The sequence below is a fragment of the Diorhabda sublineata genome, chromosome 10 (assembly GCF_026230105.1).
Source record: "Diorhabda sublineata isolate icDioSubl1.1 chromosome 10, icDioSubl1.1, whole genome shotgun sequence".
NCBI lineage: Eukaryota > Metazoa > Arthropoda > Insecta > Coleoptera > Chrysomelidae > Diorhabda > Diorhabda sublineata.
In genome coordinates, this window is record NC_079483.1 from 4,917,483 (window position 1) to 4,945,445 (window position 27,963).

Below are 27,963 nucleotides of genomic sequence, written 5' to 3' on the forward strand. Positions count from 1 at the left end.
TCATTTCGAAAAATTTCAAAGAAAAAAAGACACATCTCTCAAGATATCGGAGACTGCAGTACAATCGATTTGCATGAACATTTAGGTGTGACAAATATACGTTCCAGATGGATTCCGCATGCCAACACGTCAAACAACTATTTTTGAAGGACATGGAAAATTTTCATCACCTCAAGAAGTTGTTGAATACTTTATTTTTTCACGATATCAGTTTCATAATGGAAAAAATGTTTTGAGCATATGCGAAAATTTCGGAAAGCAACAAAATATTTTGTTTCGAATTTGTGCGTTTCTGTTTGTAATAACTTAAAAGGCAATTTGATCAAAATATTGTGAAAACGCTACAGAAAAACCGCTTAATTCTACTTTCAATAATTCCAAAGTTGAATGATTTCATTGAATTGAGTTTGATTAAAAATTTTTTGTCATTGTCTTTAAATTTTTTTGTTATTAGTGCTTATCATACTTTATGCTCGCTCACCAAACAGGAAATATTAACAATTAATGTGATGAGAGGTTACCGTGATCGTAGAACTTTTGATGAGGTAGCTCACTTATTTAATGATACTTAGGTACCCAAATCGTAACTAAATTACCAAATCTACGGTTTGGAAGATTGTGAAACGTTTCTAAGAAGTGGATTCAACCTAAAAGTGCTTAATTAAGGACGGTAACTAATCATTTAATAATCCTTTGGATGTTTATCAAAGTTTCGTTGAAAATACCTGTACATTCATTCAGAATACTGCAAGATGTTAAAGTAAGGAACCCGTTTGTAACGGAAGAAGGGATGTAAATGGAATGGATTGGAATGTAAAAGCGGTAAAAGTATAGTAAAAATAACTTTTGCTTGCACTTACCGTATCGTTATGGTTTAGAATCATAATAAAAACATTAATTTGACGTTTTCGATGACAATATCCATTTATCGAGGTCCCAGATGTCCGAAACCAGTACTTTACTTGATTTATGAACAACACGAACCACCATTTTCTCTTCATTTCTAAAGCATATAGTACATCATAGGAAAATATCTTTTTCCATGAAATCCCTTCCATCACTTGAATAAAAATCCAGTATAATCTGCCTTTAAATTAAAAATGTCTATAAGGGTTGCTATTGTTGATCATATGGAGGTCCTTTTCTCTAGGTTATTCATTCTCTCCAGAACTGGAGAGTGCTTCGGGCATCGCTGACTTGGAAGCGAGATTCTTCCACTGGGTATAATTGAAGGAATTTCTTCCTTTTCTCATAGAAGTTAGGATGATAATGTTAGTTTCCTCCTATCTGGTTGTATCTATTATAGCCCCTGTCCACTTGTCCTGTGATTGGGGCTACCAATTTTTTTGCTTTCCCTCTACGTAACTGCAATTGGTTCGCGATCAAGTCTAATAGGCCAGGGCATTTACGAAATTACGTGACAAAATTAATAGTAGAAAAAAAACAACGCCATCGTGTCGTTAGAGTTAAATAAAAGTTATGTGCATAAAATTCAACAATTTTTGTCTATGCGTTATTTTTTTTTAACAATAAAAACACCAAAAAATCGGTACAAATTTTGTTTTTTGCGTTTTGCGCTGAACCTATGTCAGACTTGTCGTTGTTACTATGGGCAATATTGTAAAGAATTGAAAAATCTTCAAAATAAGCTTCTATAAATCAAATTTCGATAATTTGTTGCTTAGATAATTTAACCGAAAGGAGAAAATTTTAAATTTTTCAAATTGTTTATAATTTGTTTAATTTTAAATATAAAGGTTTCTTATTAACTGAAAACCGAGAATTCGATGTACTTAATCAATGCTCTAAAGATAGGCCCTGTGGCTCCAATAGTTTTTACAAAATGGCAATTAAACCATACCTTTTTTTCAAAGGGCCATTCTTGCTCACCGGATGATCCTATCATCATTTGGAAAGTCGCGTTGGAAAGAAGAAGAGTTGAACTAAAAATCCCACGTCTCAGTTTTTCGAATTTTTTTTATGACCTCAAAAAAGTGTTCAAAAAATTCATAAACAATTTATTGTTTTTTTGGGGCTAAGTTAGACATTTTTTTTAAATTCAGTCCGGCTTTGTTTTTCAATATTAAGGAATGTTTTTTGCGTCATTTTGTAGGGGAATCTTGAAATTTTTATCAACAAAAGTTTCAATAATCTACAATTGAAAATGTGCATTTGGTAGCAGTATAAGAGCGGAGCGCTAAAAAATATTAATTATTTCAGTAACTATGGGGCCGATGTTGATCTTTTTTTTAACTGGGCTAAGTTCAGGGTTCTGCTAAAATTATTTGATTCAAAATTGATAATTTTCCCCGAATTTTCCTCTCTATGAATCTTGCAACTTTTTGTAAGACTTATTTATTATTTAAATAAACATTTATTCATACTGGCATAAAATACTTTGCATTCTAGGTGAAAATAATTAATTTTATTTGGAAATATTTCGTATCTACTGCTTTACTTGAATAGGCCAGGGCACACAATAACTAAACCCCTTTATAATTGTTTATCTAGAAACAACAACAATCATCATCGTTTATCTCTTGAACTAATTAATATTTTTCAACGTGCAACGTCTACTTTTGTAGTTTAATAACAAGAAAAAAAGTATTGAACTTTTTTTATGTAAAGTCACCAGCAACGAAGCTGTAAGCAAAAAATGAAAAGTTGCCTTAAAATTCGACACAAACAGTTGATTTGAAAATGAAAAAAAAATTATTTTAGACCACGGATAAAGATATGCCCGACCGAAATACAAAGTTTCACACATATCGTGGAAAATTAAGCAAGATGATGATTTTTGGGTTATCTCGCCTGGATTACATTGATTGAATTGATTGAAACAATGTAGTATAGTACGTCTCAGTAATAAAATATATTCATGAGATCTAAGACGGAAAGAGAGGAGAAGAGATAAAACAAAATAAAAAGAACACAATAAGTACACGGCACGCTACGATCGTGTAAAGCTGTTTCTGCGGTCTACATTCGATAACAAATTTATTTAGAATTTATATATGCAACATTGTATTTTGTAAAGATATAGATATTTGTTGTCTTGTAAGTGGTAGTAAAATGCGCAGCAGTGTTTTTCAATGGCGAAATACATTTTACAGGATTCAGTCTTGTCGGGTTAAATTCGTGAAAAGTGAAATGAATTAAACACAAATGTCAGAGGATAGAACAAACCACATTTTATGTTAACAAGAAGAATAAATAACTCCAGGAAACAAGTTGGAATTCGAAGAAAAATATTTATAGAGAGGAAAATATACAAAATTAGACCAATTACCGCAAAATCAACATTCACCTCTGCTATTACTTCTTTATTTGACAGATATCGCTTCCCACCAAGCCATGTTCGCAAGCTTGGAAACAAAATATAATCGAAGTGAGCCAGATCCGGCGATTAGGACGGACGGAACATTGAATGTCAATGCAGTTAGGCTAATTTTTACGCAACAATTGCGGACGATTGGACAGGAGAATTGTCTTAATATAACGATATTTTTTTCCGCAACAAACACGGTCGTTTTCTCCTGATTTTGTCATGTAAATATGTAGAAAATTCATCAGTTATCATTTTCCCTTTTGAAGTACAAATGATTGTTTGAATATTTTCCGACCTCGACCTAGAGATGTTACTAACACAGCTTGACTAACGACGAATGTTAGAGACGAACGTAAACTGCAGTAACCAGTGGTAGTATTCAAAAAATTCACCAAATGGTATCGAATGACCGTCAGATTGAAATTAGAGAGATAGAAGATGCTATTGGCACATCAAAAGCATGCATCCGCTTGTTTGGGCCAAAAGCACGTTCAAATGAACATTTCCCTCTACTTATCGACTCCTTATTGATCTTAAAAATTATACTTCCAAGATAATATTCACGTAACTTTTCCTTGGTTTCCTCAACGTAAAAAATAATCGTAAGCACTTAGCGCAACAGTTTTCCACAATATGACTATTAAAACTAATTTATCTATCAATTTTGACAATTGTTATCAGAAAATTGTCTCTCTCTCTTTCTCGTAAAAATAAGTGCTAAGTTATTCCAAACATACGAGGTGTGATAAAAAAGATAAAAGGATACTTTGAATTTCTTATTAAACTTTAAATGGTTTTGTTACTAAATTAGGTCTCGTCTGATTTTATTTTTTAGAATAGGTAAAAAATATGATCTATTTCTTTATTTTTTGTGGATAAAGATCGAAATACGTCAAAATTTAAATATTTCATATGTTCTAATAGAAACTTTGATAAAGATAGGTGTATTTTTGACTCACATTATATGTTGTTTCAGGTTTCCGAGGTCCAAATTGCGAAGAAAACATCGACGATTGTCCCGGAAATCAATGCCAAAATGGTGGCGTTTGCATCGATGGTGTTAACAGCTACACCTGCAAATGTCCATCAACTTATACGGGTACTTTCTGCGAAAGAGACGTCGATGAATGTTCGATGCGTCCTACGGTATGTCAAAACGGAGCCACTTGTACTAACAGCATCGGTGGCTTTTCTTGTATCTGCGTCAATGGATGGACCGGTCCTGATTGCTCGGTCAATATTGACGATTGCGCTGGAGCGGCTTGTTTCAACGGCGCCACTTGCATCGATAGAGTCGGCAGCTTTTATTGCAGATGTACACCAGGAAAAACAGGTATGTTTTGTTTAAATATAAATAGAATGCAAATAAAAAATTATTGAGAAAATTGGTAAAGTAAACCTAAAAAGCGGGTGTGATTCCGGAAGAATTTTTCTCAATGCTTGTCCTTGATTAGAGAACATATCTTTTGTCCCCCAGCACCCTTCAAGGTTATATTTATAACAATTTTACTAAATATATTAGAAAATATTGATTTTATAGAAAAAAGTTTCAAACAAAAAATGGAATTCATAAAAAGTTCTACAGAAGATGTTGAATACATTTTTCACGTAAATCTATTCTTTTGGCTTATATGACCCAAAGTATCTCGTCAAGGGGCAAATTGACTAACCTAAACGAGTGATAAATAGTCAATTTGACTTTTACCGAGATATTTTGGGTCAAAAGACTAGAGCCATGTAAAATCTAGAAATATAACTGAGATCAAAAATTCACAAAACAAATATCTCATAATTTTAATATCATATAAATCTAATGAAACTTATTGTGAGTATAATTTTCTCGTCAAACTCATATCTCGTTATGATACTGTTATTCCATAAACTTTTTGTAGTTTAAAAACTTTTTTTATCTTTTTCATCATGTAAAACTCGCTCCTATACAAATTTTAATCATTTTTCTCAGTATATGAAACTCGTCGAAAGTTGTATCTCGTTAGGAAACTAAAATAATCGATTGCGTACACTTTTTTCAATGTACAAACTTTTTGATCTTTTTCTTCGTGTATAACTCAGTCCTTCGACAATTTGATAATTTTTCTCAGTATGTCAATCTCTTCAAAGTTATACATTGTTACCAAATCAAAATATACGAATGTACACATTTTTCTTAGTATATAAGTTTTAAAATTAGTGAAACAGTTGGATCCTTAATGCCTATGAACAATTATAAATGCGTTTGGAAGAAGTTTTCGGTATTTTGTATAACAACTCCTACTCGAGTAATCGAAAATAATCGATTCTACCATTAATGTGACATAATCTACAACAAATTACAAGAGCATAGCTGGAGAATTACGTCAAGTTGCGAATGAAAAGTAAAAATCGATTATTTTCGATTGCTTTAGTGTTCTATAACCTTTAGGAAATATAACGATCGCGCTTTTTCAATTGTTTGTAATTTATTATTCCTCGAATGTTTGATCTGTTTAGTTTAGGAAATTATTGTTGATCAGGACTTTAGAAAATGCTAAAAAATCTGGGAAATACAAGAATGAAATTTTACAAATGATTGGGCAAAAACACAAATTAAAGTTACGACACTGTTTACATATCGCAAAGTACTGTAATCAAAATAGAAAAATAATGTAAAGAAAATGGAAATATAGGAAGAATGTTCGTAGTGAAATCATTAAAATGTTATTTGTCTTAGTATGTCGTCTTTCAAGTAGGTATCTAAAAACGTTGAAATTACTCATCGGTAGATCGAATTCTTGCAGATTCAACACACATTTTTGTGAGAAACTAAAAATAGACCCAATATTCTGTCACTTAATCGGAATATGATATTTGGCACGCGTAAAAAAACCCTTTCCGTAAAGGGGTAAATTTGCAATTTGGTGCTAAACAGGATATTCCAATACCCCTTGTCATTTCGACAGGTCCTCATCGTGTTTCGCGCGTATCCTCATTCTTCTCTTCCTAATTCCATGGGAGATTCCGAGAGGTCTTTTTTTGTTAATGGTTAAGTCGTATAGTCTACTAGTATGGTTTCGACAAGATGGTGCGTCTTCTCATTTTGTAAAACTTTTTTTTGAGTAGTACTATTTTCATATAGATACTCATATACATACTTCCCTTATACATCCATCAAAATGATAATATTGCCATTTAACAACATCATCGATAATGAACACAACGCTACGACAAATACACCCTTTGGCGCGCGTTTCGTTACTTAATTCACAGTCTTAAGAGACATCAAAATCTCTAGACCGAGACACCATGTACATATTAGTATTATATGAAACAACGCGATTGAAAATACGAATATTATTTCTAATAAGACTCAATTCGTATATATATGGCATTTTCTTTATAAATTAGAAACAAAATCAACGAGATAATTTTCTCGTTACAATTGTCAAGTCTTGAGTTATTTCCAGTTTTTTTTCTCTCTATAATTGAATTCGTTCGTAATGATAATTTTATAGTTGCAACATTAATCAAATTTAACATAATTCCGATACAAATCGTATGTTTATATGTCAAAATGAACGCATTGTTATTCCTATTTCGATTTATGTATCACTTTAATCTGTTGAAGAAAGGTGTGGCCCTGCTCAGCTAGACCGACTTCTCGTAACTAGAGTTTAGCGAACTTTACGAGAAGCCGCAGAAAACTATTAGAATTATATTAATAACGTATAAAAACAATAACTAGTTACAGTTATATGACGTTACCTGTCACTATTCTACATATATCTGACTAATACTTATTTTCGTTGTTGATCTGAGTGGATTCAAAGATATTTCACTTGATTTTTCTGAATGTTTCAGTTCCTTGACGATGCGCGCCGCTTTTTCTTTCGCAGTTTCAACAGACTCAAATCAACCACATACATACTTTTCGCATGTTAAAATTTCCATGTAAAATTTGCCGATGATATTTTCTGTAAATTCCTATGGATGTATCAATCGTACGAATACGTATTTTCATCGGTTTTTGACGTGGAACGTAATCATTTTCTTGGCCATATTGAAAACGCTTAAACGAAGGCAACGGCTACACTGATTTATCTACAGATATGGTAGACATCACATTAGAAAGAATAGACTCCAGGTTAAACATCTGACGGTCGTTAGCTTTTGATCTCTGCGTTAGTTCTTCTCCTCCACTCGTTTCGCTATTTTCGTTTTTTTATTTGACAGGACTGAACAGGATAGTTCAATATTATAATATAAAATCCGTTGTTTAACCCTAAAACATAAAGAGCTCAATGAATAGAAGGACAAATGGAGGACAGTGCTTCCGAAAAATCGTAGAAACGAAGTTCTCGGTCTGGGTCATACGCGACTGACCCATTACTACTTATTCGACATCCATTACTACTTATTCGACGCTAAAACTGAACCCATCTTCTACGCAGAAAGATCATTGTCCAATCCACCACTACCTAAATACATATAATACCAAAATTCAACTTTTTTGTTCAATTGATTGACTCTCTAATAAGAGGGATATTGTTGACGTGAATGGATTTTGTAATAAAAAAAAGCCGTTGTCGTCAAATTTAATGTTGGGTATACATAATTAAAGAAACGTTTTCCTTCTAGATTTGTACACGTCGTTAAAGTTTTTCTTATTTTTCAAAATACATGCGAACCACCGAAAAGCCTCAAATTGATGCATTTCGAAATTTCTCTCGCTTTAAGACAAGTTATAATTAATCAACTTGAAATTTCTGTATAATTAAAATGCCATTAAAAAAAATTTGACTCACTTTTAATAATAGAGGTTCATACGTTTTAATAACATCCTGTGTAATATTCGTACATATTTTTAAAGCGGGCAATAGTGTTGTTGCTTATAACGGTTCTTACACACTTTATCTGTATAAAATGATAGATGGCGCTATTATTGACATTCATACAGGATGCGGCAGTCAATCCTGCATTTTTGAAATGGCTGTGAAAAATAAACAAATGCTTTTTTCAAAATTTTATTGTTACAATCTTCTTGTGTATTAAAAAGAATTGACGAAACGTAAAAATGTAATTAATCAACTCAATTGAAAAATAACGCCTATCATACGGCGTCCTTCCCGATTAATGCATTATTGTAGGCGATTTCTGAAATTTTCCATCACGTAATGAAACATGAGCTGAGTAGTTCTCAGGATTTCCAATCGGATTCTTTCCTTGAGTTACTTAGCATTTCGAAGTTTACACTTTACGTTTCAGGAATCCACACAAGAAAAAATCACATGGTGTGAGTTCGGGTGAACAAGTAGGCCAAGGAATCGCTCCGTTTCGAGATGTCACACAATTGGGAAAACAATATTCACACTCATTCGTGTCATCGTATAGCTTATTACTCAGTCTTGTTGGAATAGAGGTTTATCATTCACTGAATGTTGACGAAATCGATGAATGAAAATTAACCTTACGCCCCCAACCATTTTCGAGAAAAATAATGGATCTATGATTCCCGATGAGGACATGGCACACCAAAATGTTACCTCAACTGAATGGAGAGGTTTTTTTATGAGGGCTTTGATCACTCCAGTATATGAAGTTTTCTTTGTTTACAAATCCTGAGAGATGAAAATGTACCTCGTCATTCATCCAGAGGTTGTGAACAAGATTCTCATTTTATTCAACCATGCCCAAGAATGTTTCGCAGAAATGCCGCTGGGCGGCAAAATCTTACGTTCAATGCCTGAACCACTCGAATTTTGTAGGGGTGATGGTGTAAATCTTCGAACAAATCTGTCAGAAATTCCCATGAGCGACACTGACATTATCAGAAATTTGAGCGGATCTCGTACTGCCACTTCTTTTGCTCATTGTTTCACCGATTCAAAATTTATCACCCTCTACTTTATTGAATTTACACACACCGCCTACTTTCTACTTATCCAAAAATGCAGGATTGACTACCGCCTCCTGTATTTCTCTAAACACAATGCTTCCAAAGCTACTTCCACCATTCAATGCATCCTAGATAAACGTCTGGACCTTTTCTACGCCACCACGATAAATTTTTTTGAGTGTAATTTGATGTGGGGATTTAAAAGTAACAGAGGCATCGTTGGGATGCCTTTTTTTCTAAAAACTATTGCACAATCAATGAAGAATGGGTAGTGGTTGTTGTGGTGCTATATCTTGGTGAGTTCAGGTAGTACACGGAAAACGCTTAGTCGCTTCAGGACGCTAATATAGATTTATTCAATTACTGTATGTCTAACAGGATAATATCGATTAACGTTACATTCAAGTCGCGATTTGGTATCTGTATTCCTTACCAATTTCTACCCACTACCGATTTTGTTTACGGATCTCGGGGTCGAACCCAAACATCCAGGTGTCATTTCCAGTGGTTAACTGACTAATCCAGTTTCTACCGTCGCTCTGAATGAAGAAACAAATCGAATCAAACTGTCTGATCGTTGATGCCCTGTGTATCAGCTTACATGATGATCTATATCGATCAGTTGTTTCTTCATTGAGATTACAACGTTCAAACCATTTACGCAAAATTAGAAAATATTTTAAAAACATAATTAACCACCCAGGTTTATCAATTTTCAGAAGCTTTACTATTAACTACATGAAATTTATTTTTATTCTGTTTCAGGTCTTCTCTGTCATTTGGACGATGCTTGTACCAGTAATCCCTGCCACGCTGACGCTATTTGTGACACTAGTCCCATAAACGGATCCTACACGTGCAGTTGTGCTTCTGGATACAAAGGCATTGACTGCTCAGAAGATATCGATGAATGCGAACAAGGTATGTCATTTTCATAGTATACAATATCAGAGACCTTTTACATATCGATAAATAGTAAGATCAGTTACGCTATTTCTATCAATAGTTCTTTTCTTTTTTATAAAAGGGTTCTAAGGATACTGCATGAGCATTTGATATGACAAAAATTAGTGCAATTTAGGTGTGTCGAATTCTCAGCGCAGTGCAAAAACAGAGTCGAGTAGAATGTTGTATAGCATCGAAAAGAAGAGTCAAAACAAAACAAAGGTCCCGAATAGCACGGAAAAAGTACAATATTTTGAGACTTCGAAAGTATTCTTTTTATTGACTTTAAGGGATCAAATTATTAAGGCAGTTGCGTCAAAAAAATTTACGAAAAAAGGCGTGACAAAATTAACCGACAATCCTCCAGTCCACACTACTTCGCTTTCCAAGACTTCTGTACACGAATGTGGCTTCAGAAATACTGAACACCCACTATATTACCCTGACCTGACGAACATTTTGACTTTTGATCTTTTTTCTTTGTTAGACTAAGAATTCATGAACCGCATTACGTAGATATATTTTTTTCTGGTTGCAATGATAAATATTTCCTCTTAAAATATTGATGGACATTGGTAGAACTAATTATAAATGAAGGTTCCGGTGTAAACATCATTGGAACATTGAAATTCCCGTACGGAGAAAGGAATCATTTTTAGAATCAAACCATAATCTTTGATATGGTAATAAAATTAGTTCCAACTCAATTTCACCATAGGTATAATAAATAACTTTAGTTCGCACCTTTTTGTCGATTATTTTGTTGTAGCTACCGATATTTCTAGTATAATCAATCACTACTTTGATTACAAAACCACCCGAAGGTATGAAAATAATTAGAATATTAATCTAAGTATATATATATATATATCCAAGCACTATAATTTCTTAGGTAACTACGATCCGCTCGGTAGACAAATTAGGATCATATAAAGGTCATTGAAGGTCGTTAATTAGCCTGTAAGAGTCGTTCTTAGTTGGCTGTACGAGATGTCGTCGCTTGGATTGTGTCAGAGGTTAATGTCTACTTTGATCTTCAATTAACGATTAATTGTATACGTATATCAAAATATATTTAACTTGTTTTCTTCTCAATAAAATTATTTAAAAATAATTTTCAAATAAAATTAGATAATGGGGTGAGAAGAATTCAGTTCAAAAAGTGCCTGATTAACCTTTACAAGGACATTTAGTAGTTTTTAGACGATCACGATGGGTTTTTACGGAATGGTTAGTAAATTGTGTCTGTATTCTCAATCAACTTCTCGTCTTAAACTGGAGTGAAATACGACTGGTAACTGGTCTTTTAACCAATCACGGTCATCTAAGAAGCCATCTCCATGTTATAGGCATCGCGAACGATTCAGAATACCCCTGGTACATGGAAGAGAATGGAAATGCAGATCAGTTGAGTGTTGAGCTCACATACATGCGAAGGTCAAGCCTTACAGTTTGTGCAGTGACGTTCAAAGGTTCATGAAGTTGCGTAATTAACTTTACCAAGAACATCTTTAGTAAGGTCATGACAGGTTTATCGCATCTCTGAGAAAGCTAATCGTAAGACAGTTTTTACGGAAATGGATGGAAATACCAGACATGAGACAAGCACACATAAATTTCTGTCTTATCAAACAGCTGCTCGGCTTAAACTAACGTGAAATACGACTGGTGATTTGTCTTCTAACCAACCACCGTCAAAGCTATCTCCATGCTACAGTCAACTCGAACGATCCACAACAACATATAAGGAGATCAAGCACTATAGTTTGTCGATGTTTAAATATTGAGCTAGTTTCTTGATTAACTTCTCCAAGGATATCTTTATTAGGGCGATGACGGGTCTCTCACATCTCTGAGAAAGCTAATTGCAAGACAGTTTCTACTAGAATGGTTGGAAACACCTGAAATGAAACAAGCCCACATAGATGTACATTCTGTCTATCTTACCAAGCAACTGCTCGGCTAAAACTGGACTGAAATACGACTGGTGATTTGTCTTTTAACCAACCACCGTCAGCTACAAAGCCATTCCTTACAGTTTGTCCAGTAGGGTTTAAATATTCAACAAGTTGCCTGATTAACTTTTCCAAGGGCAACTTCTGGGCTTCAACTAGCGTAAGATACGATCACGGTAATCTAAGACACCATCTCAATGTTATAGGCATCCAGACGATCTGCTGGTACATGGAGAGGGAAGAAAGTGTAAACCACGACAACGTTTAGTGCTCAGCATCCACACGTACGAGGTTAAAACACATGAGCAAGCGATACAGTTTGTCCAGTTACGTTAAAAGTTTCATCAAGGTGTCTGATTGACTTATCCAAGAAAATCGGTCTTTTCTATTTTTTATGTTCTTTATTTCTCACAGAATATCCTTCAAAAATTTATTTGTAAAACGCTGCTGCTTGAAAATAATGTGGATAGTGAAGATAATCGATGTACGGATCACCGACCTGTACCGATTAGACACGGCATTGTTACTTGAGCTTTATTCGTTTCTTCCTCTTCATCATTCGACCAACGTCTATTTCTATAACATTTTTCTCGGTTTTGATTAAAAAAGTATTAATTTACGTTAACAAATAAAGATAAAAAACTCTCGTATTTACAATGAAAAACAAATAAAATACAGTGAACGGCTAAAGTATAGAATAAAATGATTGTTTCGGCAACGGAAAAATTTTATAATATTCACATGACGAGGCGACTTAATTTTTTTTAACTAAAATCGTGATATCACATTCAAAAATGATTTTAATTTTATATTTAAATACGTTAAATTAAATTTTTATAATATAATAATTTCTTAAAAACAAAAGAAAAATAATACCATATGAAAATGAATTTTTAAAACTTTCGTTGCTTTTAATACGTTAGTTAAATATCTTAAATCCGCCTTTCACATTGTAATAAAATTTATTGGTGATTGTATATAATTAAAAAAAGTAATTCTGGTTATAATATAAACAGAATTACACTCCTATCCCAACTAAAATATTAGGTAATAAGTATGCAATTAAAAACAACTTAATAGCTTGTTCTACACTCTTAATGTGTCCAATATTTGTTTTTCTGTCCAATCCAACTTCTTAATTTTTTTATTTGACGTCTCAGAAGAGTTTCCTTCACCGCCACCCTTCCAAAAAGGTCAACTTTTCTGAATCTCTTCTTCATTATAGATGTACTCAAAGGCAGATCCCTAGATTCATGGATCTGAACTGCTATCTCTGAGCCAGTGAGTCGTCGATTTCGTTTTCTGATCAATACAATACGTTTAACGAATCTACTAGTGGGGAAATATTTTTTTCCACGTTGTATTCCATGCTACGTCGAGGTATTTTTAATTCGGCCTCACATAATTATGTCTTGGTATTGATCCAAAAAGTTTGAATCACAGCACGTTTTCGCGTCCCACTGGGTTAACTGGGAATAAACTACAATCATAACCACGTAGGAGATAATTCCCAGTTGAAGAATAATACATCATTTCGATCTACGTTCGACAATATGGACAAAAAAATTTGTTAAATATGTATTATTTGACCGATACTGTGTATTTAAAACTAACCAGACTTTTTCGTTTTGCTTCATTGCATAAATTTTTCTATTCAAAAATCTGTTGACCAGTTGACATATTTTCAGAACCTATTGTCAAAACTCAACATCAAATTTTGTATTGCTGTCAAAATATAGTTAAAAACTAGATAATATGTTAAAATTTCAACATTTCAGTTTATAAAGTCAACCACATCCTGTTTTTTCTAAACACGTTTGGACTTTTATCATACATAAACAATTTCGTGATGTAAACCTCGACAAAATATTTATTATCTTATTTTCAAAATCTTTAAAAACAACATTATAAAATGTGTTGATAAATATTGATTACGAGTTTTAGAATTCGATTAGAAGTATACAGCAGTTTGCTCCGAAATAAACTAATAACGAATCACCCTATATATATATATATATATATATATATATATATATATATATATATATATATATATATGAATCGTAATAACAGATTTCACCTCTGAAATAATTTGGAAAATATATTCCGCCGTTCATTGAAGGGGCAAAACAACTACTTTCCTGGCTAATGTCTACACGAATATTGAATTACAACTCCTATGTAGAACGTGATGGAAATCGACCCTTTTGTCGATATTAACATCCCCAATATCTCACAATTGCAAGCAGAGAGTGTGACTACTGACTAGTTTCGACGTTATTACATCTCATCAGAGCAGTTTAACACCCCTCGTTCGGGCTTGAGACCCGAACTGAAGACAATGTGAAAAAGTGTTGCTATTTGGTACATGTAGTTAAACATTTCCCAAAAAACGCTAAAAACCGCTAAGTGGCGCCATCCTCACTTTCAACTATGAGCCATTGGTCAGGTTTAAATCTAGGTAATTGCCGATAATATAGATTTCGATGGTAAAATGAATCGAAATAAAGGATTTCTGCTATTCACCTTTGAAATAATTTCGAAAATATATTCCGCCGTTCTTCAAAAGGGAAAACAACTACTTTCCTGGCTAATGCCTCGACATCCCCAATGGGGATATTATGTTTCCAGATTAAATATTCTTATGATTAGATTTTGTAATGATCGTAGGAGCTTACATAGAGTTAATATTATATATTATATATAAATATAATATATTATAAATATATTAATAATATATAAATATATATATATATATATATATATATATATATATATATATATAAATATAGAGAAAGAGAAATGTGGGAGATTGATCTAGTGGGCTCGAATTACTGGTAGAGAAAAAGATAATCGGTATACTACTCTAAGTCTTTCGCGCGTAGACTTCTTTGTCGTCTCCAACTTCTGTAGGAAATTCCGGAGGTCTTCTTTTTTTGTTAAGGGTTAGCCCGTTGGCTATTATACTTTATCTTCACGGTTGGTAGGTTGTCGTACTGTCTGTTTGTGTTTTAGCGGTCTCGGGTAAACCCTTTTCAACCTTCTTCTGCAAAAAAGATCTAATCCGAGTGTTCCCGCGTTTTCTTTACAGCTGTCCTCGATGTATATAACTATCCTTTTGTGGGTTGACTCAGAAACCTGGGATCTTATTTTATTGTGTTGTATATTCCTCATACATGTCACTCTATCTTCAATACTAACTCTATGAGATTTTACAATGAGGTAGCTCTCTTTCAAGAAAAGCTTTTAATTAAAAATGGCCCCGAATATGTCCAATAATCATTGCAAAATCTTCCCTCAACCGCGAACTGTAAAATCCTCCTTTTGAGATATTTGATGTTTTTGAGCCAACTAAAGATGTTGTCTTTGTTGGTGAACTTTCTAGTATAAAATATCTCAATTATTAGTCCAGTTATTTTTTGGTTTCGAAATTTTAATTGCGTCTCGTTGTAGTACCTCTTTCGAACAGTTAAATTATCATTGTCATAGGCAGATATAGTAGATGACAAGCCGGACGGGTTCGAATTTATTAACGCCCCTCGTAACAATATCAACTAGTCGTAGGACAACTTTTTTGAAGATTCGTACCCCGCTGCTACAAACAACGGGTTGAGGTTCTGAGGAAAAAAAATGAAGATGCCCATTGTGATGAGATGTATGTATAAAACAGATACAGATTGAACTAGGGACAATGAGTGGGCGGAATTCAGATGAAAACGATTGTAAAATGATAGAAGGAACAGTCACGATAAATATATGATGATGACTGATTCACTGTTATTGAAATGATTGAGGATGTTCCTTTTTTTATGCTAACAGAACGTACTAGTTTTCTTCTTGAAAAATTCGATACAATTTGAATCTTAGACAGAACAATTTCGAATCTAAACAAATTTTTTTCATATACCTACAGGGTGTGATGCGAAACGTTTTGATTAAAAGTATTGGCAGATACAGTTATGTTTAAAATCAGTTCAAGTATAATGTTGTCTTATATCAAAAATGGAGTATTTTGGAGATATTTCGATTTTTTTCATAATTTTGAATCTTATTATATCTCCATTAATAAGGAAAGTTTTCAGTGGAAAAAATTGGTAATTGTTATGTGATTCAATACTTTTATTTGAAAGGCGTTGGCCCAAGTAATATAAAAGCTGAACCATATTCTACTCTTGAGGAGACTGTTCTTTCGTTTTCACAGTAAAATATTGGAGTTTAAACGAGACTGTACGACTTGCGAAGACCATCATCGCAATGGTTGACCAATTAAGGTGCCTACTCCAGAAATGTTGAAGAAAATCCACTGGTTGATCGTCGCGCGAGCTAGTAAACATAGTAGCCATTTCAAAAAGGGCATATTAACTGAAAATTTGGATATGAGAAAGCTGTGCGCAAGATGGGTGCCGCGTTTGCTCACAATGGAGCAAAAACAGTGTTATGAAGATGTTTCCATCGAGTGTTTGGCAAAAAACGATCAAAATAATAGATTGAAAAGGAAGAACCGGCTCCAAAGAAGGTAAAGACCGTTCCATCTGCAGGCAAAGTCGTAGCGTCGGTTTTTTGGGATGCGCGTGGCATAATTTTCATTGGCTATCTGAAGAAAGGAAAAACTATAAACGGCGAGTATTATGCGAACTTATTGCAACGTTTTGAGCGAAGAAATTAAGCAAAACCCGCATTTGGATTAAAAGAAAGTGTTGTTTCATCAAGATAATCCACCAACTCACACATCCGTTATTACAATGGCCAAAAAGAAATGAATTAGTTTTTGAATTGCTACATCATGCACCCTATTCGCCAGATCAAGCTCCCTCGGAATATTTCCTGTTCCCAGACTTGAAAAAATGGTCATAGATTCTCCAACAATGAAGATGTGATGTCGGCAGTTAATGGCTAGTTTGAGGAGCTTGACGATTCTTATTATAAAAGTTTATGGAGCTAATGTTTGTTGGGCCAGATACTTCTGGTACCATCCTCGTAACTTGATATTAATTAAAATAGCAACATTAATATCTTGTGTACAATTTGCATAGATGAATTAATGATCGTATTCCCGGGTGTGTTAATATGTTTTTTTACGATCACCCGATAGAAACTAATGTACGACGTTAAATTTGCAACTCGAAGTCAAGTCAGATCAAGTCTGATGAGTGACTGCCGAGATGCAATTAGTCGCAACTGAAGAACAAGATATATGTTAAAGAGGAAGCATGAAATATCAAGAAATGAACCAGTCTTGTGAGATATAACTACTAATAGAGAGTGAGAGAGAAACGAGTAGGTATGTCGATGTGATGATTTATATGGATCATTTGCCCATACGCGAATATTTATTTCAATGTTAAAACTTTTATTAACGGCCGCTATAAATAATCATTTGCATTAGAAATGAGTTGAAGGAAAATTGTTATTGACCAAATTGGCGTGTATATTTTACTATTTATAATGGGGTTTCATTGAAATTCTGTACTGGGTGTCTCAATGGAACGAGTTAACTTTAGACATACGTGAAAATTAATTTTAATTTCGTTGAGCTACCGCTAAAGTACGTAAAGTTAATCCCATTACAACAATTCTTTTCAATCTGAAACGTTATGAAAATGGAAAAAAAATGTTACGTCAAATTTCGAACTAGTGGGTTTTTGACATGAAATTTTCGAAAATCGGTTTCTCCACAAACATTTTTTAACGAAGAACATAAGGAAAGTTATTGAAAATTAGGTTTTCTCGGAAACCATCGCTCACACTCAAAAACTGTTATGATTTTCGAAATCTCCATAAAAAAATAGATGATACAGTTTTTTGAATACTTTGACTGTATAACAATATTTTCAAATTTTCGAAATTTATGGAAATGGAAAAGTTTTTTACCTCAAATTTCAAACTAGGGGGTTATTGATATGAAATTTTCGAAAATCAGTTTTACAACAAACATTTTTTTAACGAAGAACGTGAGGAAAGTTGTTCAAAATTCGATTTTCTCGGAAACCATCGCTCACACTCAAAAACTGATGTGATTTTCGAAATCTCTTATGGAAATGGAAAAAAAAATTTACCATCGATTCCGGTCAAATTTCACACAAAGGGGTTTTTCGATATGAAAATTTCAAAAATGCTACCCGTTTCTGAAAAAAATTTTTAACGGAAAAAAGTAGAGAAAGCTCATGAAAATTGGATTTCCTCGGACTCAAAAACTGATGTGATTTTCGGAATCTTCATGAGAAAATACATGATTCCAAGTGGTTTTTTGAATACAACAAAAACATCTCATTCTTCAAAAAATTCTAGGTACTTATTATTGATAATACAAGATTTGCTATACTACTCATACAAAAGAGAGGAGGAGAATTTTTCCAAATTTTCCTCAACTTTTGAAATAGATACTTTATAAGGAATCTATTACCAAAAAATTGTGATGTTAATATTTTTTATAAGGTCAAAAAAATTTATGTTTGAGGAAAAATTTTTGGGGCGTTCAAACGTAAACTCTATAAATTTTTTGGCGTTATAAAAAATACTGACATCACAATTTTTCATTAGTTGTGTGAATTAATTAAATGAATTTTGTAATAGTTAAATAATTTTTCTTTATTTTTTGGGTTTTCGCTTCAGAATCGCGAAATACGTACAAAAACACATATTTAAATACTTTTCATCAAATAGGCTATAAAAGCTGACAAAGAAATTAATACAGATGAAAATAGACTATATTTAAACTACCAGAAACTAAATTTAATAACAGCTCGATAATATTTGAATTGACAGTACAAATTGACAACATTTTAAACAGTAAACTACGTTTCCTTCGTAAAATTAACTCAAAATAAAAAATCCTTGGATCCTACTTATGGGAAACCCTGTATACAAGTCAAAAACATGTTTTTTTGTAGTGGGACTTAAGCAGGAAATCCTCTTGTAGCTTGAACCGGACAGTAAACTTTTTTTCCATCTTAGATGTGGAATAAGAATGTTATTTTCTAAAAGTTTTGATATCGTGGTGAAAGAAACTGATTAAATTATTTTGCCTATCAAGTTTTCTTCATCATTTCCATGATAGTTTATTTTAATTTAAATGTTTATTTTGTTCCAGGATCTCCATGTGAGCATGACGGAATTTGCGTCAACACACCTGGAAGCTTCGCGTGTAATTGTACGCAAGGTTTCACCGGTCCGCGATGCGAAATAAACGTTAACGAATGCGAATCTCACCCTTGCCACAACGACGGTTCCTGTTTAGATGATCCCGGTACATTTAGATGCGTTTGTATGCCAGGTACGTGAATATCCTATTTAATTTTTGGGATTTGGAGGTTATACTTAAATTCATGAATGCCCACTACGCAGGAGATTAATTTCCTTCAAAATAATGACTAGCCATGTAGCTTGAATCTATAACCAATAGCAGAAAATTTCTTTTAGATGTTTTCTTGATATCAAGAATGATATGGTCAAATAGGAAGACTTTAGGCAGACAAAATCTAACAATTTCTGCCATAACTCATTATCATAATAAAGACTTGACTTTGTGGTTGACGCTGCGTGGCTGTAAAAATCCTAGCAAAACGCTAATATAAACTTCTTTGAGTTTTTATTTTATTTGAAATTCTTTTTGGCATTTGACAGTGCAAAATTCAAAATTTTTGGTCTGGAACTCTTCGTAGTACGTTTTAAAATTGGTTTTCGTTATGACAATTCCTTTCTTCAGTCCATATATAGAGCTAGATACTGAAAACACGGTCTAAGACAACTTTAGAGACAAGTAATATATTTCCAAAACTATTTCTAACTATACTTTTTTACGTTTTTTTTTAATAAAAAACGTAAAACTTGAAATGAAACGCTCTATCGCTTATATTTCAAAAAGCTATCTGCAAGGTGGGTACCGCAACTGTTTAATGCTGTTCGAAAGCTTAATCGCATTAAAACGATCGTTTTGATATCTTCAAACGCAATTTTTCTAATGTTAGAAAGAAACGTGTTGACAAGTTAAACATTTAGTAGGTGTACCAACTGAAACGAGGCGGAGCTCTTATGTACGAGAAATTCGGAAAATCTGCCTTGATCCTTTTTGAAAATTTACAAATGCATGAAAAAAATAATAGGAAAACCATCGTCTGGATATTCGTGAATTCAAAAAAACGTACCTGGTTATATTTACTTACTGAAATACGAGGAGTGTCTAAAAAATTAGAAAAAACACAATTAACCGCCTGCATAGTAATCGCAATTGTACACAACATATTTTTTAAACGTTTATAATGCTTCTAAAACTATCAAATAATGCCTCTTTCGGAATCAATCATAAAACGGACGTCACATATCCGCTAGGAAACAGGAAGTAGTCCGTAGGCGTCTGGTCAAGGAAGTACGCTGAGTAATCCAGACGAGTGATGCCACGCTGTACCAAGAACTGTTGCACACAGATCGCGTTATCGTGCAACAGTACCCACTGCGCAGTCTTGCTCAACCATGCTCGAACACTAGATTCGTAGACCTTCGTTGTAGAATGCTTTCCTTTAGGGAGAACGATAATTTTAGGATAGGATGTTCTGTTTGCCGACTCTCGTCCCCACCGTGGCTTATCCTCAATCGAGAAGTTGTGTTATGGGCGCTTCATTACGCCCCCAATCTCATCAGTGGCGTCTTTTTAATACGCAGCCACCAAAAAAACTCAAACAAACGCAGTCGGCTGGTAAGGTTTTGGTGTCTATATTTTGGGATCTGAAGGGACTATTCCTCATCAATTTCATGTATACTTGGACGATGATAAGCTTTAAAAGTTGTGAAGCATTGACCAAACTCCGGTGAGCAATCCAGAATCGCCAGGGAGCACGATTGAGAGAGAGAGGGGGGGAAAGAAAGAGTATTGCATCTTCCTGATAACGTTCGACTCCCCGATGCTCTTCAAATATAGTATCTTTTGAAAAAATTTGAGTAGACTGTTATGCCATATCTCCTATAAAACTCGGACTTAGCACCTCTTTCGCAAGCTTATGTATCAAACGCTTCGAGAGCGATGATTATTTGCGAGTAAATGTCACACGCTTCCTCGTCGGAACACAAAAGCTGGAGCACTGTCTTCTTCAAAATGGAGACTATGTTAAAAACTAGGCAACTGTGCAAAGTTTTTATCCCATACCTCACACTGACAATTGCTCGTGGTGGGTTTTCCCATGAAGTCCCATGTCCTCGTTGAGATATTAGACCAGGGATGGGGAAACTTCGGCCCACGGGCCGTCTTCGGCCCGCAAAGCGTTAAAATCCGGCCCGCGACCATCAAACAAAAATCAAGTACAGCTTTCTTATTATCAGAAATTACATTATTATCAATTGGCAGTAATGGCAGTGCGCGTCGCACATAAAACAACATGTGCGAGCGCGGACGTGGATATGAGCAAAACCGAAAATGAAGTCGAGTAGATGCGTCTGTCGTCGAACGCACTACCCATTTTATAAGTCCCCTTATCTAAGACATTATACCCAAATATAGTTTCCCACGTCCGGAAAATAATGGCTATGTTTGGTATAAGCTATTTGTGCAAACAAACGTTTTCAATAATTAAAAAATTGTCTTCGTAATAGTCTTTCGGATGACCTTTCAGCATCACAAGTGGAGCCGTCTTACGATGAAGTCATGCAGAAACAAAAACAGTCACATGTCACATGTTCCCATAAAGACCAGCGCCCGTCAACCTTTTACTTCGCAGCTAATTAAAGTTCAATTAATTAAATATTGCACAATAAATTAGTCTTTCAGTAAAATTACAACAATATTTCTATTTTAGTAAATAATGTAATGCTACAACTTGGCCCGCTATATATTTCGTTAACAAAAAAAGTTTCCCCATCCCTGTATTAGACCATTTAATGAGCTTTTTAGACACACCTCGTACGTTATATAATTTAGAAATATAATAAATAAATTATTATTAGAGAAAACGACGATATATTTTGAGTTTCTATAATTTACCGTAAACATACTAAATTAATATTTATTTTCCTCCCGGTTTTGATATTTACTAATTTACACATTAATTTACTGATTTAGACATGTATCACAAATGAAAATTTTTCGCTTTATTGTTGAAAACGTCGGTAGTGGTAGCGCCTTTTATTCGAAACCGGTCCTGAATTAGAATGGGCGAGCCACACTAGTTGGTATTTTATTTTCCTCGGTGTACATACAAATATAGAACCGTTAATACACCAAAGAACTAACGAAGAACTGCCGTAGCCGAAGAACGTTCAAATAATTCACGTTTTGTAATAAAGATAAATGAACTAATAATAGAGATGGGCGGTCATTAAAACGAAAGCTATCAGAAACTAATAATGATAATTGATTATTCCAAAAGAAAAAAAAAGAATAATATGTTTGTATTTGGAACACTTTAACACATTATGTTTTATAAATAAATTGTTTACATACAATAATTTGATGACAAAAAATGTAAGTAATAAAATGTAAGGAAAAAATATGTCGAATCATGGAAATAGAAAAGGCGGAGGCGCTGTCGCCTCAACAAACACCTGAAGACGCTAGATCTAGCACAGTGGTCGGCAAAGTGGGGCTCCTTGGCTCCTTAAATGCGGCGGCGGAGCAAATTTAGTATTTGTCAAAAATTCTCCAGATGCTACAATAACCGAGTTGAAATTTTCTCCTTTTGAAATTAACATTGGTAGTTTTGAAATACAATTGGTGGATTTTGAAACAAGAAGAGAAGATATGGCACACGAATGTCTCTGTGTAGAATTGGGAATACACAAGTTGTTTACTTCGAATGACTTGGAAATAGAAGACATGACCATTTTCAACGGTTGGACTAGTATTCCTGACTCTTACGATCAGCTGAAAAAGCTCGAGTTTTACCATTTTTTTTTTCTTTTTGGTTCTACATATATATGCGAACAATCTCTTTAGAGTTTTAGTTTCATTTGGTGCAATAAAGTTAACTAAACAAACTCCGAATTTCTTTAAATTTTGGCCCTTACGGCTAATACGTTAGCCGACCAATGACCTAGTAGATAATGCGACGTACAGGTTTTATTGCACAAAGGACGCAACCTCTATCCACATTCTCTCAAAGTGTGAAGCACAACGGAACTCCAGAGCACTACACCCGGAAGGGTATGAAATATAAATCTCTGGCAATTACAGTCATCTCACATTCTAGACTTTTTAAAAGGAGTGGGATTAATGGATCAGTTGTAAACACTGGATTTTTCCAGTATCGCAGCAAGAGATGGTTTGGGTCGAAGTGTATACGAGACCCCAAATCCATCCATACATAAATACAAGTGAAGCCTGTAGTGCTGTAGCGGCTAACTTCTATCGACAGACAGACTTCTTCTTCTTCCAGTGTCGTTTCTACCTAGGCCTTCTATCTTCCCTTCCATGATCAGCTGGGCATATTTTTTATTTCTAAAAATATGGCCTTCTCTTTACAATGGTCAATAGTTCTCTGTTCATGCGTCTTAGCACCTCGTCGTTGGTCACCCGATCCGTTTTAGTTTAAATAAAATACCATGCAAGACAGACTAGTACTCGTAAAAATATAAAATATTAATTGGCAGGGTATGCTACAAAGATAATATCTAAAGATTGAACATTAGTATGCATTACAGATCGTATATGCCAAGTTGAGAAAGTGACAAGAAGTTATCATGATGAAAAAATATAATGATCATGAATATATGAAAAATTTTTGCCAAAATTCTGTTAGGTTAACTATTGAATGTGCTACATGTCAACTCCAATGATAAAATTTGCTAAAATAGTTGGTTATTAAGATGATTGTATGAAATAAAACACAACAATTAATAATCAGATTTTTAATCGTAACTGAGTTAATTACTCCAGAAATGTTGAAGAAAATTGCGGTACATCGCATATTAACTGAAAATTTGGACATGAGAAAGCTGTGCGCACAATGACAGCATCGTGAAACTTCATAACCCTGGATGAAACGTGGATCCATCACTTCACATCCGATACAAAAAAACAATTAAGACAATGGACTGATAAAGAAGAACCAGCTTCGAAGAAGGAAAAGACTGTTCCATCTACAGGCAGGGTCATGGTGTCGGTTTTTTGGGATGCTCGTGAGATAATTTTTAGGCACTACGTTTGCAGTTATTCAAACTTATCACACAATTCTACTGGCACGTAGAAGATTTTTTGATATTTCAATCAAAAGTAGCTGCAAATGCTACTTCAGAAACTGAAAGATTCAAAATATTTTAACAAATCGGCGATCAATCATTATTTTTTTTAATTATATATTTACTACATTTATCTAAATGCGAATATTTTGTGGATTTACAAAATATACGAGGATATATTGAAAAATACATATTCTCCTCTTAATTGGATACATTTATTACAGAGAACCTGCAACGTCTCTAGATCTTTAAAATGTTTCTTCTTGCTTTGCAAACCAGACCTCCACAGCTTTTATTACCTTCTCGTTGGAAGAAAATTTACGACTTTTTTAACCTTTTTTTCAGTTGAGGAGCCAAATCTGGCGAATAAGGGGGATTTCTAGTAATTCAAACCCTAAATCACTAATTTTTTGCATGGCAACATGAGATTTGTGTGCATGGGCGTTGTACTGCAAAAATAACACACCTTTGGATAGCTTTCCGCGTCTTTTCTCTTTAATTGTTTCCCGTAGAGTGGTTAGTAATTTTCTACCCTGATCCAAAAAATCAATGATGATTAGTCCATGGCAATCCCAAAAAAACTAAAGCAAGAACTTTTCCAGCAGATTTTTGGACACGAAACTTCTTAGGTCTTGGAGAACCAGAGTGTCGCCATTACATCGATTGTTGCTTTGTTTCTGGATCGTAGAAATGTACCCACGTCTCATCCATAGTAACAATTCGGTTTAAGAAGTCTACATAGTTTTCAAATCAAGCACAGATCGAACGCGATGCTTCTACCCTTGCACGCTTTTGGTCAACATTCAAATATTTGAAGATCCATTTTGCAGCAATTTGTCTCATATCCAAATTAACGTGAACTATAATATGATGAACGCGTTCGTATGAAATATTCAGTGCTTCAGATATCCGATTTTAGAATAAATTTTATAATACTTAAACACTGCAGTCCATAAACCGGATAAACCTTTAAAAAAACAAGACTCTTCAAAGTTTACAGGGCAGATAATATTTTATGATGGAGCCAATAAACCCTTTCTGAGCCTCAATCTATATATTCTTGAAATCCTTCTTTGGAAGCCTTAAAAATAAATATTAAAAACTAGGCGACATATTTCACGGGGATAGTGGTAGGTGCTTGAAAAATATCAGTCTCTGATGACGATAAATTCATTTTCTAAACGCGTCACAAAAATAAAGTCAAGTTTCATAAACAGAAGACTCACAACAATAGATTGAAAAGGGAGAAGCGTCTCCAAAGAAGGCAAAGACCGTTCCATCTGCAGGCAAGGTCACTGTATACAAGTGGCATAATTTTTATTGGCTATCTTGAAAAAAATGGATCAATGACGAGTATTATGCGAACTTATTGCAATGTTTGAGCTCAGAAATCAATCAAAAACGGCCGCATTTGGATTAAAAGAAAGTGTAGTTTCATCAATGCACCAGCTCAACAATCCGTTATTGCAATTGCCAAAATTAAATGAATTAAAGTTTTAATTGCTATGTCGTGTAACCTATTTGCCAGATATTATTATTTTCTGTTCCCTAACTGGAAAAACTGGCCCGATGGTCAAATATTTTACAACAATTAGGTTATATCGACAAATACTGGATATTTGAGGATCTTGACTATTCTTATTATATAAAAAGTATCGAACTCATTGAACATCGCTGTGAGAAGTATATGAAGTTGAAAGGAAATTATGTTGGAAAGAAAATATATTGTTTTCCAAAATTTTTGTTGGGCCAGGGACTTCTGGGACGCCGCCTATCTACGATACAAAAATCGTAGAGTGGTACTTGATTCCGTCGTGAACAATATATTTGGGATTGATAAATTAATGCTTATAATTTTTATGATATATTTGCAAATAATTAACCTGCAGTTTCTGTATTAAACCGGTCAAGGAAGTGCCCCCGAAACCGTTCCTTAGATCACCAAATTATCATCTATACATCCGCGAAGTTTCAGCTACACCACCCACTCTTTCATTCCATCTCATATTGTGAACCTCAATATTTTCACGATGTCAGTAAATAAAAAAAGTTTTCGGTATTATTATTTTAAACACATCTTCCATCTTTATACAATTATAAAACAATAGCACAATCTCTTGTCACGTACTTTCATCGTTATCGATAAGGTAGAGTCGAACGTAGGATGGAAGAAATTTTTGTGTGGGTGGTACCGGTAGAATATTCATGCAAACAGTATCACCAATAGTTTTATTTCTCTTTGTCTTGAATAGAAATAATGAATAAAATTCATTCCAACAGTTTCTATAAGACGAACTCAATTGAATTTTATTAGTTTTGGAAATGTATGTATATCTAGTCTACTATCATTTACCATACAGGGTTCCGGGACTTGATGCAAAAATACATAAAAACACAAAAAAATTGTCATACGACCCCTCGTGTCCCAGTTATAGGCGTTTAAAGTTGCGAAATCGAACTTGTATTTAAGTATATTATACAGAGACAACCTGTATAATCTAGAGATAGCAAAAATGAATTTTTAGATCGATTTTTTAGCAAAAAGGTACTCTTTGGTTAACTACATAAAATTTATGGTATAGAAATTGTTTGTATCGTTGTACATGCCAAAGAAACCGTTCGCCATAAAAAGACTTTCTGAAAAAAATTATCATGAATTGTATAGGAGTAATTCCAAGATTTTTTTTCATTTCTTTACATTTCTTTACATCCAAATTTCTCTGGCCGAATTTACCAAACCAAAAGTTCATTTACCTTCTTTTTTCTCAATCCCAATTGAACAGCCCCACTAAAATGTTGTGCGGAAAATTACGGATATTTTACTAAACCATCATTCAATCAAGTCGTGTGACTAACTATGAAAAACTTTTTGCCAAAATTCGATTTTATTCATCAATTTAGTCTTCTTCAAGAGCAATACAATCATTACAACGCTTCTCTAACTTTTCGATGCAGTTCTTGTAAAAGGATTTGTCTTTTGCTTCTTCATTTCAGCTGAATTTTTAACAGCTAATAGCCAGTAGCCACTGGGGAGCCAAGTCTGGACTATACGTTGGACTGTTCGAAATGTAATTCGTTCAATTTAACCATCGTTGTGAATCTATGCATTGTCTTAGTAGAACAGCAATTTCTTTTCTTCGACATAAGTAGATGTTATAGGCGGGTTCTGAGACGGAAGTGACGTTTACGGCTTATGGGGGGTAGTTAGCGATGGCAAAAGTACGCTATGTTAAATTTAACCCCATATAGACCTCAGAACGTGGCAAAGTAGGCATCTAGGGTTGATAGTTAAAGGGCAGTAGCATGTTTGGTTAAGGTCGGAATGGCATCGAACAAGTGTCTACTGACATATGAGACCGTTTTTCCTTGATTTTTACATTCAAACGCTGCAACAACTCTATGCAGTATTCGCTATTGATGGTCTCTTTCTTTTGGAGATAATCGATGAACAATATTCCTTGCGCATCCCATAATACTGAAGCCATAAACCTCCAAGCTGACTGTTGGACGCTTCAGACGTGGTTCACCGGCTGCAGTCTACTCAGTCCACTGCAGTCCACTCAGATGATGATCGTTTTGATTCTGAAGTGTAGTGTTTCATCCATCGTCACATACCGACGCAGAAAATCTGTGTAAACATGGCCAAACACTGCTCCGAATCGTCAATATGATGTTGTTTTTGGACAACTGTGAGTAAACGT

The 27,963-nt window shown here is 34.1% G+C and overlaps 1 protein-coding gene across 5 annotated transcripts in view; it reads left to right on the top strand.

Moving 5' to 3' along the window:
- The window catches only part of LOC130449908 (neurogenic locus Notch protein), a 239,375-nt gene that overhangs the window by 180,346 nt on the left and 31,066 nt on the right, over window positions 1–27,963 (top strand). For all 5 annotated transcript variants that reach the window (XR_008910506.1, XR_008910505.1, XR_008910507.1 and 2 more), the window contains exons 6-8: window positions 4,305–4,661; window positions 9,966–10,121; window positions 19,191–19,373. Coding sequence is in view for 2 of the 5 variants with exons in the window: in XM_056787983.1 (XP_056643961.1) it covers window positions 4,305–4,661; window positions 9,966–10,121; window positions 19,191–19,373 (696 nt within the window). In the remaining 3 variants the exon portion in view is untranslated. The remainder of the gene's footprint in view (window positions 1–4,304; window positions 4,662–9,965; window positions 10,122–19,190; window positions 19,374–27,963) is intronic.